We start from the raw sequence: 14758 nt of genomic DNA, 5'->3' as shown, positions 1-14758 counted from the left end.
GCACTTCTCAGCATTTTCAGTGGCATTCTGCACCTCGTTCTCCCTTTAAGAACAGATGAAAAGGAACAACTCTTAAAGGGGAACTTTAATTCCAATGTCATATGGCCAAAGAAAAGTTAAATCCATATTTGTGAACATGAGTTACTCTCTCTCAAAGCCAGAAACCAAAGCAACTCGTCCAAGGGCTGCAGGTGACAAAATCACTGATTTTTAGTGTTGTTGACGTTACAAAGCCCGCCTTGGACCCTTTCCTTTTTTCACCATTGTCATTACTACCACATTCTATTGTTTGGTATTCATGCTGGTGAAGTCTCCAGTGTTTGCATTTTGTGATATTTGTCTAGAAATAGTACGCACTTTACATGCTATTGGTTTCATACATAATAAAACATCTGACATACTTTTGTAGCTATTAAATCATATGTTAATGTGGAATTTCACGTCACTAAGTATAAAGTGTGGAGCTGATCCATAGACAATGGGATACTGCTTTTTATTGACCCACAGAATGTTTGTTTTTTCTTTTTATACCCAAATAAGTGTTATTCTCATACAGTGTTGTCAGGTCTGAAACAGAAAATATCCCCATGTACTCCGAACTCTGCCCTGGGTGCTCTCAACATATTTACCAAGCGGCTCCACACTTTACACTTGACATCATAAAATTCAGATTTTGGATTTGGGAGAGAGTTGTTCATGTTAATCATATCTGTGGTCTGTCTTAGACCAACCCAAATTCCTTTTTAAATGTGTATAATTCACCTTTCAATGCTCAAGTCACAACAACTACTTTACTAATTTAGTAACTAGAAAATAGATTCAAACATTAAAAGAGTCAACAGACTAAAGTCTTCAGAGTTTTTTAAAGGGTTAAACTTTGTCAAACTTCAGTAAGTGCATTTTTTGAGTGATTAGAAAGAGTTTTTTTTATCAATTCTCTTTTTTTGAAATCCTACAAAAACCACTTTAGAAGGTGGAAACTCTGGGGGGGAAATCCTCCTTATTAGGAAGACAAAAAAGAACCATATCAGCATAAAAACGGATTTTTCTTATTACCCTGCTCAGTGGAATGTTTATATCTGCATGCATAATTACAACAAACTAAACAAAGACACTCAATTTTTCTAATTAATTTTAGCCTTTGTCAATGCTGCCGTTGGCCACTAGAGGGTGACAACGACACATGCAATAAATCAGTGCCTGCTTTCATGCTGCTGAGACATTCAGTAGTGAATCACGTAACAACATTAAGAAAATAAACTCCCTCAATTAACAATTTATGACATGCACGAACAAATGACATCATTAGTGAGAGTCATTTCCTGTGCTTTTGAAATTGTATTTACATGTTTACCCCAACGATGCATATTAGTGTTTTTTAGTAGTTAATACAAGTCTATACGTTTAGTAAGTTTAATATGTGTGTGTGTGTGTGTGTGTGTGTGTGTGTGTGTGTGTGTGTGTGTGTGTGTTAGATCTACCCATATGAAGCCCTAATAGTGTCGGTCAGAGGGCAGCAGCGTCTCCCGAGTGATGTGGACCGAGCCAGACTGGAGGTAATCTGCTACTCTTTTACAAGATCCACTTGAATAACTGTCTCATATAGATGGACAAGAGTATCATGAAAACACAGACAGACTGACATTTCTATCCATAGAGCCATGCAAATGTGTATTAATTACTTTTCTTAAGCAGACAGGGATCATTTAGATGAAGCTATTTGAAGCAATCATATCTCTGTCTCCTCTCTCCTCCCAGCGTCACCTCTCACCAGAGGAGTTCTGCAGAGTGTTTGGCATGTCCATATCTGCCTTCGATCGCCTCGCTCAGTGGAAGAAGAACGAACTGAAGAAACAGGTCCGACTCTTCTGAGAACATAAAGCCATGAGAAAATGTCTCACCCAATAAAGGTCCTCCACCAACAGTGTGCTCTGAAAAGTAGCCTCCAGAGAGGCCTGTTGCCCCCAGACTGACTCTGTGTCCCACAGGGGAAGAAGAACTGGCTGAAATAAAAGTCACTCTGAGCTGTTGGCTTCCTAGTCTTGTGAGTATTTTGAATTCTTAAGCAATATACGTATATGAAGTCAGCCAACTGTCCGAAAGGGGAAAGAAACTGGAAGGAGATCCTGAAGACGTTGAGAGACAGCAGATGAAGGCAAAGAGGATCAGTTTTAGTCACACAGGCCCTACCATCGACCGTCAGTATGATTCTTCCTAACACTAGGGTTATGGTGTTTTTATAAAGTGCTGATACTGAAGCCCAAAGGTTTTCTTCTCTTCTTTTTTTTAAATAACACTGGCATCTGTTTATTTTGATGTCAGTTTTTCTGAAGCCATAGCAGTGTTTAGAGGTCTTCTCTAAGACAGGAGCAGGCTGCACAGTTTACTGAAGTGGTTTTTCAAATATGATGTGATCGTAAGGTTTAATGTGAATGAATTGTGTCATAGAAATCAGGTTTCAGTACTACACACACTTTAGGATAAGATGTGTTTTTCTTATTTATTTATTTATTTATTTTTAAAGCCAACATTTTTTGTCAATTCATACTTGCAGCTGCTGCTCGGGATTTCAGCTGCCGGATTACAATTAAACCAGACTGAATCATGTTTGTCTGTGTGTGTAGTTACAGCATATGACTAATGGCCTTTTTCAAGGATGATTAGTCAGACCAGCTTAATGAAGAGGGAAAACATGCTCTAATGAAGGAAGGAAACAGGAAGAGGTAAAGGAAAAAAGGATGGAGAAAAAAGGAGGAAGTAACAAGGGATGGGATGAAGGGATGAACAAAGAACCATGCAAAGAGAAACGAAGTACAGACACAAAGTTTAATCAGGAGTTGATGAGAAAAAACTGAACAGAATGTGTTGGATTGTTTGTAATTCAGTGGAAAAAAAGGGGGGAAGTATGTTGCTCTCTATTGATCTGAAACTGTGTGTGTGTGTGTGTGTGTGTGTGTGTGTGTGTGTGTGTGTGTGTGTGTGTGTGTGTGTGTGTGTGTGTGTGTGTGTGTGTGTGTGTGTGTGTGTGTGTGTGTGTGTGTGTGTGTGTTGACAGCTCTTCAACAATACCGTAAAACACATTTACCAAACTGAATGGTACTAACTTATTTTTTATTTATTGAGTATAGAGTAAAATGTATAATTTGCAAACTTGTGACTGTCACTGCAACTTCTGAATAAATGATTTGAGCGTCACTATTTTATTATGTATCGTCCTCTGTTGTTTCTCAGGACCCCCGATTATGTTGGACCTCATTGCAATTAGATTCTGAGCCGTAATGTAAATCAAGGTAGTTTGCTAGAAATGAATTCATGACACTTCTCATGATGGCTTTGACCTTAACCACTCCCCATGTTCAGTGCAGACAAACAGCATTAGAGATTAGGACCAACCTTACAAACCTGTTTATCTCATTCATTCATTCATTCATCTTAAACCGCTTGTCCCTGTCGGGGTCGCGGGGGGCTGAAGCCGATCCCAGCTGACATCGGGCGTGAGGCGGGGTCCACCCTGGACAGGACGCCAGTCTATCACAGGGCACATAGAGACGCACAGAGACAGACAATCATTCACACCTACGGGCAATTTTAGAGTCATCAATTAACCTAACACGAGCATGTCTTTGGACTGTGGTGATCCCATTAAATAAAGCACTGTCTGATTGTGATGCGTCATCATTAATATTATTTGTTATAGTGGTTTCCTCTCATGGTCCCTTTGCCATAGGCTGATAACACTTAAAATACCTACTTAAGGGCATATGGGCAAGTGGTGGATGTGGTGATACTCAGATCCTTTAAAAGTGTATACATTTCCTGTCACTTATTTTTACACCTAACCCACACCATGTATATAGGTCTAGCACTACGTCTAAATTATATCATCTCATCCGACCTCTCATCTTATTCTCTTTTTATTTCATTTATTAATACTTTTTACTATAGTACTGTCTCCTCAATAATTAGATAAGATGTTGTGTTTGTTATCTTATTATTGTCTTTTTGTCTTAACTCTCGTTTTATCTCATTTATCCATGTTATATTTAATACCGAGTTGACCTGTTCCCTTGTCCAACCTAAAGTATCAAAAGCAACAAATACTGGATGCAGGTTATCATATTATTACTGATACATCAATGTGTAAGTGCTATTTTACTTTTGGTTGAGGATTAGGTAATTGTATATACTGTTGGGTGGTTTAATCAATTAAAAAAAAAAAAGACATCACATTTTATAAAGTCATGTTTTGTATTTGAAATTGTAGGCTAAGCTCTAAAGTAGTGGAGTAAAAAGTAATAATAACAAAACTAATAATACATTTTATTTGCAGGCTCCTTTCCAAAGGTCACAATACAATACATAAAAATTGTGTATTTATATATACTTTAAAAACAGAATAACATGACAAGTAAAGACAAAGCAAACAAAAGACATGAGGAGGACAGGCACACATGTTTTAAAACAGTAACACTGTAATAGTTCCTTCTAAACTGGGGAATATATATGGAAACTCGTGTAGGAAGTGCCTCAGATGTATTCTACAGCTGGCAGTTCTATAATGAACACTAATAAAGACCATATTGTGCATAGCATTGACTCGACTCATAGCTTTAAAATGTGTGGTAAACCATGTGAAGCCGGTGCTTAGTATGACACATACTCGGCTGGCACTCGGACCCAGTGGAGCTCTGGATGATGAACCAGAGGCTGCCGAGTCAAACCACGAGCTGCAGCGGCCACTCTGACTCAGTTGGCCGCACGGAGGCGGACGGAGCTCCGCTGTGTCTGTGGCGAACAACACGCCTCACATGTTCACAACCGTAACTTTTTTAAATGAAACAACTCACCGGAAATAAGCTCCCAGACTTTCAGATATCAACGGACATGGACTCCAAACGGCAAAGCGGTGAGTTAACAGGCTCTCTTCTAACAGCAGTCGTTCGCGACAAAGACGTTACAGTAGCTGTGCATTAACTTTAAACAACAAAGGTACAACTGTTCTGTTTGGGTCCTCATGAGGCAAACCTGAGGGGAAACACAACAAGTCCGTATTTAGAAACAGTCAGAGTACCTGCAACTGTGTGGAGGGAGGACTAATTATGACTTATGTCTCAATAAATAAATGAATGCTTAAATAAATGTGTGAATAGATACAGGACTAAATAAATAAATGAATGCTTAAATAAATGTGTGAATAGATACAGGACTAAATAAATAAATGAATGCTTAAATAAATGTGCGAATAGATACAGGACTAAATAAATAAATGCAAAAACAAAAAAAATTAATAAGTTAATTAATGAATAAATAAATACATGCATGGATACAGGTATAAATAAATACACAAATAAATACATACATGTATAAATAAATAACTACAAGAATAAATACATACATTTATAAATATATAAATACAAGAATAAATACATACATTTATAAATAAATAAATACAAGAATAAATACATACATTTATAAATAAATAAATAAATACAAGAATAAATACATACATTTATAAATAAATAAATAAATACAAGAATAAATACATACATTTATAAATAAATAAATACAAGAATAAATACAAAATAAATAAATGCATTACATTCATTTCCTCGTTTTTGTTCACCTACATGTAGTTATTTCTGGGTCCATAAATTAATGAGGTAGGTCCCATTTATTCATGCATTCAGTTATTTCAGCATTTATTTATATATTTATTTGTTTATTCCTGCATTTATGTATTCCTATATTTATTTATGCATTTATTTATTTCAGCATTTATTCCTGTATTTATTTATGCATTTATTTATTGATTGATTTATATTTCATTATTGCTTATTGTTAAGTAACGTTAAGTCCTCCACACTCCCGCTCTCCCGGAGTAACGGGAGAGTGATGTCATAACACCTACATGCCGGTTGGTGCGCTGTGCGTGTGGATGGAGGAGGAGGAGGAAGAGGAGGTGACTTCACTCAGGTAGAGTGATGCAATCTGATACCAACAGAGAAGTGCCCCGTTGGAAGCAGCGCGGCTGGAAGAGAAGCAGCAGCAGCCGCAGCCGCAGCCGCAGCAGCAGCTGAATGGCTGCTCTGTTTCAAACTCCTTCAGGCGACAGTGCTGCAAACAGGAAGCTGCATTATGTGACACCAGGTGATGAAGCTGTGGCCTGAATTAAAAAATCTAGCAACCGAGGACCACGAGGGATTATGTGAAGGGAAACAATGAGGCTTATGAAGCATTTATTCATGCTTCATTAAAACACCCCTTTACGTTCCTACAGTACTGCCCTACAAAGCTCAAGTGCTGTAACTAGGAAATCACAAATAACATGATTTCTGCATTATTTTGGGCCTGAAAGTATGGAGGATAGGATTGATTTAGATCAAATATTAAATAGCAAACTGGTGAACCATAATCCATCATCAATGTGCCAAATATTCATTTGTTGGGACAGCAAACACTTACTGTCACTGCACTTTTACTTTGTATGACAGTATAGATCTAATACGCCCATTATTTAGGCATAGTGTGAATTTACACACTGTGGGTGAAGCATTAGAGCATCTACTCACTATCAATGTTACAGAAGTCACATCAAACATTTCTGACTTGTCATTCAGAAGGGAAAGCACAGATGTTGCTAATAACACTAACGGGGGCTGTTTAATTCAAGCGCCCCAGTAAGTCATGACAGTGTGAGAGTATCTACAACACAATTTAATCAGCCATCGTTAAGTGTATGTTACACCTGGGCTTGTCCTACTGTGACATGTCAGAATGTCTTCCACGAAGACGGCCTCTGAAACTATTGGACACAAGCTTTGTTATCATAGACTATTATAGCAAATACCCTCACTGGTGCGAGCCAATATTGCAGCTGCTGCAAAAAAATAGGAGAAATTTGTAGAAATTCAGGTTTTAAAATGTATTTTTGATGAGGCAGCATTAAAACTAGAGAGGCCACACTCTGTTTACTGACTGTGACAAGCCTTGAACTCGATCATGGTTTCCTTACATTTCCTTTTCCTCCTCCTCACCCAGTGATCCTCCACCCGCCCCCCTCTTTCCACTCTCTTTCAGAGTCAGAAAGTCAGAACTCTCGCTCGATTTAAATTTAAAGTCATATTTCAAAGGTGCTGGGAAATTACTTTGCCTCTGCAGACTCAGAGTGAACTGAACTGCAAATCTACACTGCGGTTCAACTTTTGCAACAGAGATAACCAGAGCAGCAGGTCTGTGCATGTTGGTGTGGTGGAAAACTAAGCTGATGTGGTGATAACACTCTGCTACCAAACAGGAAAAACACTGGATCTTGTTTTCTCCAGTTGGTGGTTACATTATCAGCACCATCACTGCAGGAAACACTGTCACAAACAACAACCCAGCTTCATAATGTTTGGGTGGGTATCTCTGTTTATGTGCGTGTTCTCTTATCTGTCTCTCGGCAGAAAAACAATCCGCATTTTAAAACTATTCCTTAAAGTTGCATAGAGTTGCTTATTATAGTTGTTGTCTTTTTAGTATTTTTTGACACAAGCAACACTTTCATGTGACACAGAGCCACTTGATTTAATGCTATTAAAAAAACATCTCTGCAGGTTTAAAGGAAAGGTTTTATATTTTGAGAAATAGGCTTATGCATATTCGCTTTCTTGCAGAGTTAAGCCATTTTCTCATATGAACTACAGACATTTGCTGTGTTTGAAGCCGTTCCCTCATCACTCATTAAATATTCCCTTTATAGTGTTTATTAAATAGTGAACTACACAGGGAGTAACCAAAAGAGATTTCGGAGAGACACTACATGACGAAAAAAAACACGACCGCCTTACGTTGTGGTATACAGGAGTAAAATTAGCTGTGCATTGTGGGTATTTTATAATGGACTATATAGTGAATGAAATGAACCACTGAGAATTCAAAGACCACTACAAAATGTCAAACTTACCAGCACTACCAATGCTAGTAAGTTAGGTGAGGGGTGGCCCCTGGTTAGAGTGTACAGGAGGGAGGGTAGTAGCCAGTTTGTCATATGGTCATGCATAACAATCTCTTTCTGTTCCTTGAATTTGTCGACATCGGCCCTCTCTCCAGTTCTTTTACCTATCTTCTTCACCCTTGGATATTTGTATTCTTCCGGTCAAACTGATTCAGACATCTGCGTTCTGACACACAGCTCCGTTGTGTAATGTCTAAAATGTCAGGTTTGCAGAGCGTGTGTGAAAGGAGCTATCATATATGCACTGCAAACCTAACTCTCTCCGAAATGTTGAATTTTTCCTTTAACTTAAAGGGGATTCTTTTTCACAAATGTTCTTTGTTGAGTTAATTGACCTAGGCGTGTGCTTCCCCATGGTCACTTTATTCACTGAATGGCTCCATACCTGGTGAAGCCACAGCACAGCAGTCTGGGTTTTACATTAGACTCACGCTGTGCCACAATGTCTGAGCCAGTGTCTTGCTCCCGTTTCCTGCGTCTCCTCACCATTTACTATCTGAGGAAAGTGATAAGATACTGAAAGAATGTTTGAAAAAAAGAGAGAGAGATTTCCACAAATCCTTTCCCCCCCAGCTGTTACTTTTTAAAGATCTTGCCAATTTGGTTTCTGGATGGGACTTTTTAAAGAGTCAGACTGAATGCTAACCCCGGGCGAGCAGTGACACCATCTACTGTTGTCACGAAAATCTGAATTACAGGATGCTGAATCTCTGAAGTAGACTTTTGTCTGAAAGGGAGCTGCTGGGGCCAACCAAGACATGAACTCTGACCTCAGCCTGAAGAGGATGGGTGTCTGGAGAAGGGATGGAGGGAGGCAGACGAGTGAAAGGAGTTAATAGGAAAGATCAGAGAGGGAGGAGGGAAAGAAAGAAAGGAGTGGAAGGGAGAATTCAAGATCTGGAGGGACCTCAGCTTCTGGGAGTGTGGGGGAGGCAGGAAGAGGGCGCCCTGTGTAACAGCAACTTCATACACTTTGGAGACTTGAAATTCTCTTACATTATACTTAACTTAAATGTTCCTGTTAATCATGTGCCTCATGCGACATGATTCATGGAAACAGGCATATGTTTCTTCTTTGTCCTGCATGGAAAAAAAGGAGGGATAGTTTGGATGGGTGAGGCAAGTTAGGGAGGAGGTTAGCCTTGGATTGATTGACGGGTTAGACGTGTAATGGATGGGAGACAAAGCCTCAGGTCAGGAGGAGAGAAGTATCTTTTCCCTGTCACCCTGACGCCCATACGCATTATGTGGTGGGATAAACAGCAGCAGCAGTCAGTGGTAGTAGTTGTTTTTTTTCTGAGCTGCAACCAAACGCTTAATCAGTTTAAATGAGAGTCGCATGGCTTAGGTCTCATGACCGACCATCCTCAGGAGGCATGTCTGCGGACACACACAAAAATGTAGGTTAAAGACACAAACACATTTACCAAAATACTCATGTGACTGTGTGTTTGCTCTGTATAGGATCTCCGTTTAACAGGCAAATTAATAGTGTGCGTAGGCTCCCTGTGAGTTAAGTGAATGTCCATTAGCAGATTTGAAGAGGAAATCTGTGTGTGTGTGTGTGTGTGTGTGTGTGTGTGTGTGTGTGTGTGTGTGTGTGTGTGTGTGTGTGTGTGTGTGTGTGTGTGTGTGTGTGTGTGTGTGTGTGTGTGTGTGTGTGTGTGTGTGTGTGGAATGGGGGGTTACAAAGATCCCTCTGTGGGTGAGACCGACCACAAGCCTCCAGAACAGCTGATTCTCAGCCTCTGAACCCTCCGGTTCCCCCGAGAGAATGAGAGAAAGCGACAGTGAGAGAGAGAGAGAGAGATAAATGTACACAGACTTGGAGGAGGGGGAGAGAGACAGACATAATTGAATGGATGGCCTTGACTGTAAAGTTAGACTTCAAAAAAACAGAAAATAGCCTAAAGGCTCTGTCTGAAACTCCATCAGCCCACTGCAGGCTTTGTTTACTCTCAGATTGATTGCATTGAATCTGTTTTTCCAGCCTGTGTTGCAACATTTCCTTGATAAGCGAAGAACAATAGATCAATTGAGAAACGTCTTTAACTGCGTATTCAATAGTAAAGAAACTGAGGATGGTGACAAAAAAAAATCAACAACAAAGCAAAAGTCTGAATGGAGATGGAGACGGAGTTTAGGACGACGGAGGACACTGGGACAGAATGAGAAACAGCAGGGTGGAGAGAAATGGAAAAAGAGAGGGGGCAAAAGGAGGTGAGACTCGCAGTAGGATGGAAGAGAGAGTCAAGATCAGGAAGGAGTGGAGAGACGCTTCTGTCGACAGCTAAGACAGGAAACCACAGCTGCTGGCCGAGAAATACTACACACACACACACACACACACACACACACACACACACACAGCTGCTGGAGATCCTTTAACCCTGAATGCCCGTAGATCGAAGCGATGCAGCTGGGTTGCACCACGCCCCTCTTGGTTCCTGTTTTGTTTTTTGTTGGAGTTACTGACATTGTATTGTTTTGCTTTGGTCTTGCGGAGCATTGTGGTCGTCTAATTTTGGCCCGCGCGGAGACAATAGAGTATTGTCAGACTGGGGGGGGGTGTTGCTGCCAGGACTTTTCTCTCATTCTCTCTGTCCTCACAGTGTGTGAGAGAAAAAGAAGCTGTTTTGATCTCACTTCAACTTAACCCTTGTAACACTTCTTTACAACAACTACCTCAAAACAACTCCTACTGCTCACTTCTTTTTTCAAACATGTGTCAGTCACCACTGAGGGAGTGGTCAGTTTTTCTTGGTGCTGTACGGCACATTAGCAAAGCTCTTCCTAATAAAAATTAAATTAAACATATTAGAGCTTAGAGCTCTCAGGGTTTATTCAGACTGTAAGAAGTATTCATTTATTCCTAGAGATTTATAAAGGAGGTAGAGTACATTTTCAGTGGACAGCACAAGAAAGCCCATGTTGAGGTTTCAGCGTCCCTGCCGAAGTTCCCTCAAACCTCATGTCAGCTTATATTTGTGTTCTGCATGAATGGCATTGTAAATTTTACAGTTTTAATACCAAAAATTACAAAGATTTATTGTTTCCCCAAAATATTTTCCTTGGCGGCGTGGAAAAAGCCACTAAAAAAGCTTGTGGGCCATGGTGGAACAGTAAAAGTTTCCACTGAAACCCAAACTGAAATGAAAAACTTGTGGGGTTAGCAGCTCTTAAAACTCTTAATGATCCACTCCATCTGTTCAATGGCAGGAATAATACTTCATCATATCAAAAGTGGCCAAAATACAGAATTTAATTTAAGGTCAGCCGATTACTCTGTTATAGAACCTGATCTGTCTACTTAACACTGAAACTAATGCCCTTCATCATGTCAAACATCTGCCTCTCAGACTTCTCTTATGAATGAACGATTAGCTGAATGAACTAACTCAGCACTTCAGACAGTTTGGTAACCGTATCCTATTCTATCTCTAGTGGAACTACAGAGTTTCTTCTTTACTTTGGCTCCATTTCCTTTAGGGAAGGAAGCTTCCTGCCCCCTCCTCTTCACCTCCTTTTCTCTCTGACTCCCTCCCTCCTCTTCCTCCTCCTCTCCTCTCGGTCAGCTCTGAGCAGGCAGGATGTGTGAGAGTGTGGCAGAGCTTTTGGAACAATGTCAAGGTCAACAAAACACACACACACACACACTCACACACACACAGGATGTAAGCACTGAACCTGAAAACAATACTTTTTCAAAGAAAGCTTGAAATGTCCAAACTGAAGGTATGATTTGATCTGTGCTGGTGCATTGACATGGGAAGAGACTCCTTCATACACAAAATAACTGAGGCGGACAAAAATGAATCAAGCGATGCGTTAGGATGTTAAATGTATCCTCCCCATCAGCTGTTGCGACAGGCGGTAAGCTGAGTTCCAAACTGGCTTCATGCCCCTCGTGAACTGCCGGCGTTCCTCTCACTCGCCGGTGGGGCCTTGGACGCATGTGTTAAATTGGTATTTGATGCACTTGCTGTAACAGCTTAAGAATTTTTAGCCATGTTAGAGTCTGCAGGGCTGACCTTTACGACAATGCTCGACGCCAAAGAATATTTCATTCTGCAAACGTAAAGCATAGCATGTTCTCCTGTGTTTTTTTTCAGTGGTGATGGAGCGACTTGTGAACGAGCTGGGCTCTCTGCTGAAGATGCTCGACCACGAGACGGTCAGTCCCGCCACTGCTGACAAGATGGCGTCCGTGCGTAACATCATGGACTCGATGCAGCTGTCAGGTACAGAATTAAGTCTCAGAATGAGGGGGCAGTGTATACAGCCTCTCTGGGCTATTTCTTACCTTCTAAGTATCATCAGGTGCAGTGACATGACAAACCCATTTATTAATTGGCTGCAACCAAAATGATTTATATTTGATGTCGCTCTGATGCACTCCAGATGTTGTGATTTTTACAGTTGGCATAACACACAGTAGCTTCCATTAATTCTTGAACGGCACAAAAAGCAACACTCACATATTTGTTTATGTAGTAAATTACATTGGACACAAAGTACGAACGCCTGCATTCGGTCTTCTCACATCAGTAAATTACAAGCAGCACTTCATTTCAAGCTACTTTAGGTTTGACACATCAAATGAACATTGTCATTTTACAAGAACAAAATGTAAAATGAGGTACAGCCACAAATTAGATTAGTATATCTGATGGAATTCGAGTGAGCACGCTCGCGGCTTTTCAGCTGCATCCTGCCTCGCATTAATTCAGTTTGCAGCCGAAGCATTTCTGAGTTGAGTAATTTGTTCAAGGTCACAACAACGGTGTTTATTCAGATGGGGACAGAGCATTTCTTTCTTACTCATCTCCTAGTCATGAACCAGTCATACTGCAACTGCACAACACCAAATGAGTACAGTAATTGTACTACATCTAGAAACATGCACATGAGTATCAAATCTGACTGAGGGCCCTACAGTAGATCTGAGAGATGTAGGATGCCAGAGAGGATAAAAGGATTGCCGTAAGAGGATAAAGAAATGTAAAGTTTAGAGAGGATAATGAGAGGAGGTCAAATAAAGGAGAAAAGCAAAGCATCCTGATTGTAACACGTCCTCATACTTCTTTGAGTGGACCCAGGCTTTTGCACGGGACATTAACATATTCAACTTTCATTCTGATTTTTACAGCCAAATACTTAAGGGGAGTTTATTTCTCACGCTGATTTCTTAAACATTTTCCAGAAAGTCTTGGAGGTTTGGCCAACTTCCACACACTTTCACAACTTTTTAAGACTTCATTTACTTTTGTTCTCTTCTGCAGCACAGATAAACAAGCTCCAATCTGCATTCAATTGTTGACTTGGGTCTCCATACAGTTTAATTTGTCTAAAAATGCTCAGTGTTGATACTCGCTGAGCACTCGCTTGTCTATTTTCTGCATCTCTGTACACTCTGGTAATCCTGACTCTCCAGACCCCAGCATGCACCGCAATCCTTACCCTAACTTTGATCCCATTTCTAAACCCCTTATTTATATTTTCCACAGTCAATGGATCAGACGTCTACATGAACAGCTGTCTCTATGGCAACGGCACCAGCTTTGTAGAGTCTCTGTTTGAGGATTTTGGTGAGTAGACCTTCAAAACCAGTTATGTGTTAGTTAGAAATTAGCTTTTGTGTATATTTCCCATCATCATCACCACCACATCTACAACATTTATAATATTTTAAAATGTATTATACCTATATATTTTTATTTATGATGACGTTAATCCTCCTCCAGACTGTGATTTGCACATGCTCAGTGCATCTCCAGTGGAGCAGAAAGAGCAGAAAGAGGAAGAGGAGAAGACTCATCCCAATAAATCTGTAAGTCGTCTACAGTATCGTCAATTCAATTCATTTCAATTTTATTTACAGTCCCAAATCAAATTTTTTTCACAGTCCCAAATCATAACAAAAGTTTTCTCAGAACACTTTACAGAGTAGGTATAGACCAAACTCTATGACTTATTTAGGATTTACACAGACCCAACAATTCCCCCATTCCCCAATTCCTGTCAGTCCGTCTGCCGCTGTTCTCATGGTAACTAAAAACTTTGGTTTAACCTTCACTTCAGACCCCGACTGACACGCCACCCCCTCCTCTGCCAACCACCCCCCTTCCTGATGACTACTATGAAGAGGCGGTTCCTCTAGATCCTGGATCCACCCCTCAGTACTTTACAACCAACATGAACAGTTCCGTACAAAAACCTCAAAACACAGATTTGCACGCTTATGAATAATGATAATATATTAATAAAATTTAAAAATATTAGAAGAAGAATAGATCTCGTATCTCATCTCGACTCTTCCACACCTCTTCAGCTTCCAGGAACTCTGTGGAGGATGCCTACTATGAAGACGCAGACAATAACTACCCCATCACCAGAATTAATGGACCGCCCAAAAACTCCTGTGAGTCCGACGTCTCTTGCACTTTATTCATGCGAGCAATTCAAATGCATTTAAGTCTGACTAAGTACGTATAATACATTTGTAAATTAATTGTTTATGTTATTTTTGGTGCTCAGACAATGACTCTGATGCTCTGAGCAGCTCCTATGAGTCTTACGAAGAAGAGGAAGACGAGGCCAAAGGGCGAGAAAAACCTCGGAGGTGGATGGCTGAGGAAAGTTCCGATGGACCAGTGAAAGACTGCCGCATCTGTGCCTTCCTGCTGCGCAAGAAACGCTTCGGCCAATGGGCTAAACAGCTGGTCGTTGTCCGAGACACTAAACTGCAGGTAGATAGAGTTG

General features: G+C 40.3%; 2 protein-coding genes across 4 annotated transcripts in view; both read left to right on the top strand.

Moving 5' to 3' along the window:
- LOC310956527 (actin-binding LIM protein 3-like) overlaps positions 1–1872 on the top strand; it is a gene marked incomplete at both ends in the record, with an annotated part of 44329 nt that extends 42457 nt beyond the window's left edge. Inside the window, 2 exons of the mRNA XM_083926780.1 lie at positions 1476–1556; positions 1759–1872. Coding sequence (XP_083782906.1) covers positions 1476–1556; positions 1759–1872 — 195 coding nt within the window. The remainder of the gene's footprint in view (positions 1–1475; positions 1557–1758) is intronic.
- Positions 1873–4767: 2895 nt separating this feature from the next.
- LOC310956394 (actin filament-associated protein 1-like 1) overlaps positions 4768–14758 on the top strand; it is a 17486-nt gene continuing 7495 nt past the window's right edge. The window contains exons 1-7 of one of the 3 annotated variants that reach the window (XM_083926595.1): positions 4768–4906; positions 12109–12237; positions 13504–13584; positions 13741–13826; positions 14078–14198; positions 14328–14417; positions 14534–14745. In XM_083926595.1, the coding sequence (XP_083782721.1) occupies positions 4834–4906; positions 12109–12237; positions 13504–13584; positions 13741–13826; positions 14078–14198; positions 14328–14417; positions 14534–14745 (792 nt within the window). In that variant the 5' untranslated portion in view covers positions 4768–4833. Of the gene's footprint in view, positions 4907–11596; positions 11627–11743; positions 11870–12108; positions 12238–13503; positions 13585–13740; positions 13827–14077; positions 14199–14327; positions 14418–14533; positions 14746–14758 lie in introns of those variants that run through there. The other 2 variants (XM_083926597.1, XM_083926596.1) reach the window with 2 other exon arrangements.

The sequence above is a fragment of the Echiichthys vipera genome (genome assembly GCF_963691815.1).
Source record: "Echiichthys vipera genome assembly, chromosome: 14".
Classification (NCBI taxonomy): domain Eukaryota; kingdom Metazoa; phylum Chordata; class Actinopteri; order Perciformes; family Trachinidae; genus Echiichthys; species Echiichthys vipera.
Note: the sequence above shows the minus strand (reverse complement) of the source record. Positions and strands in the feature narration are given on the sequence as shown.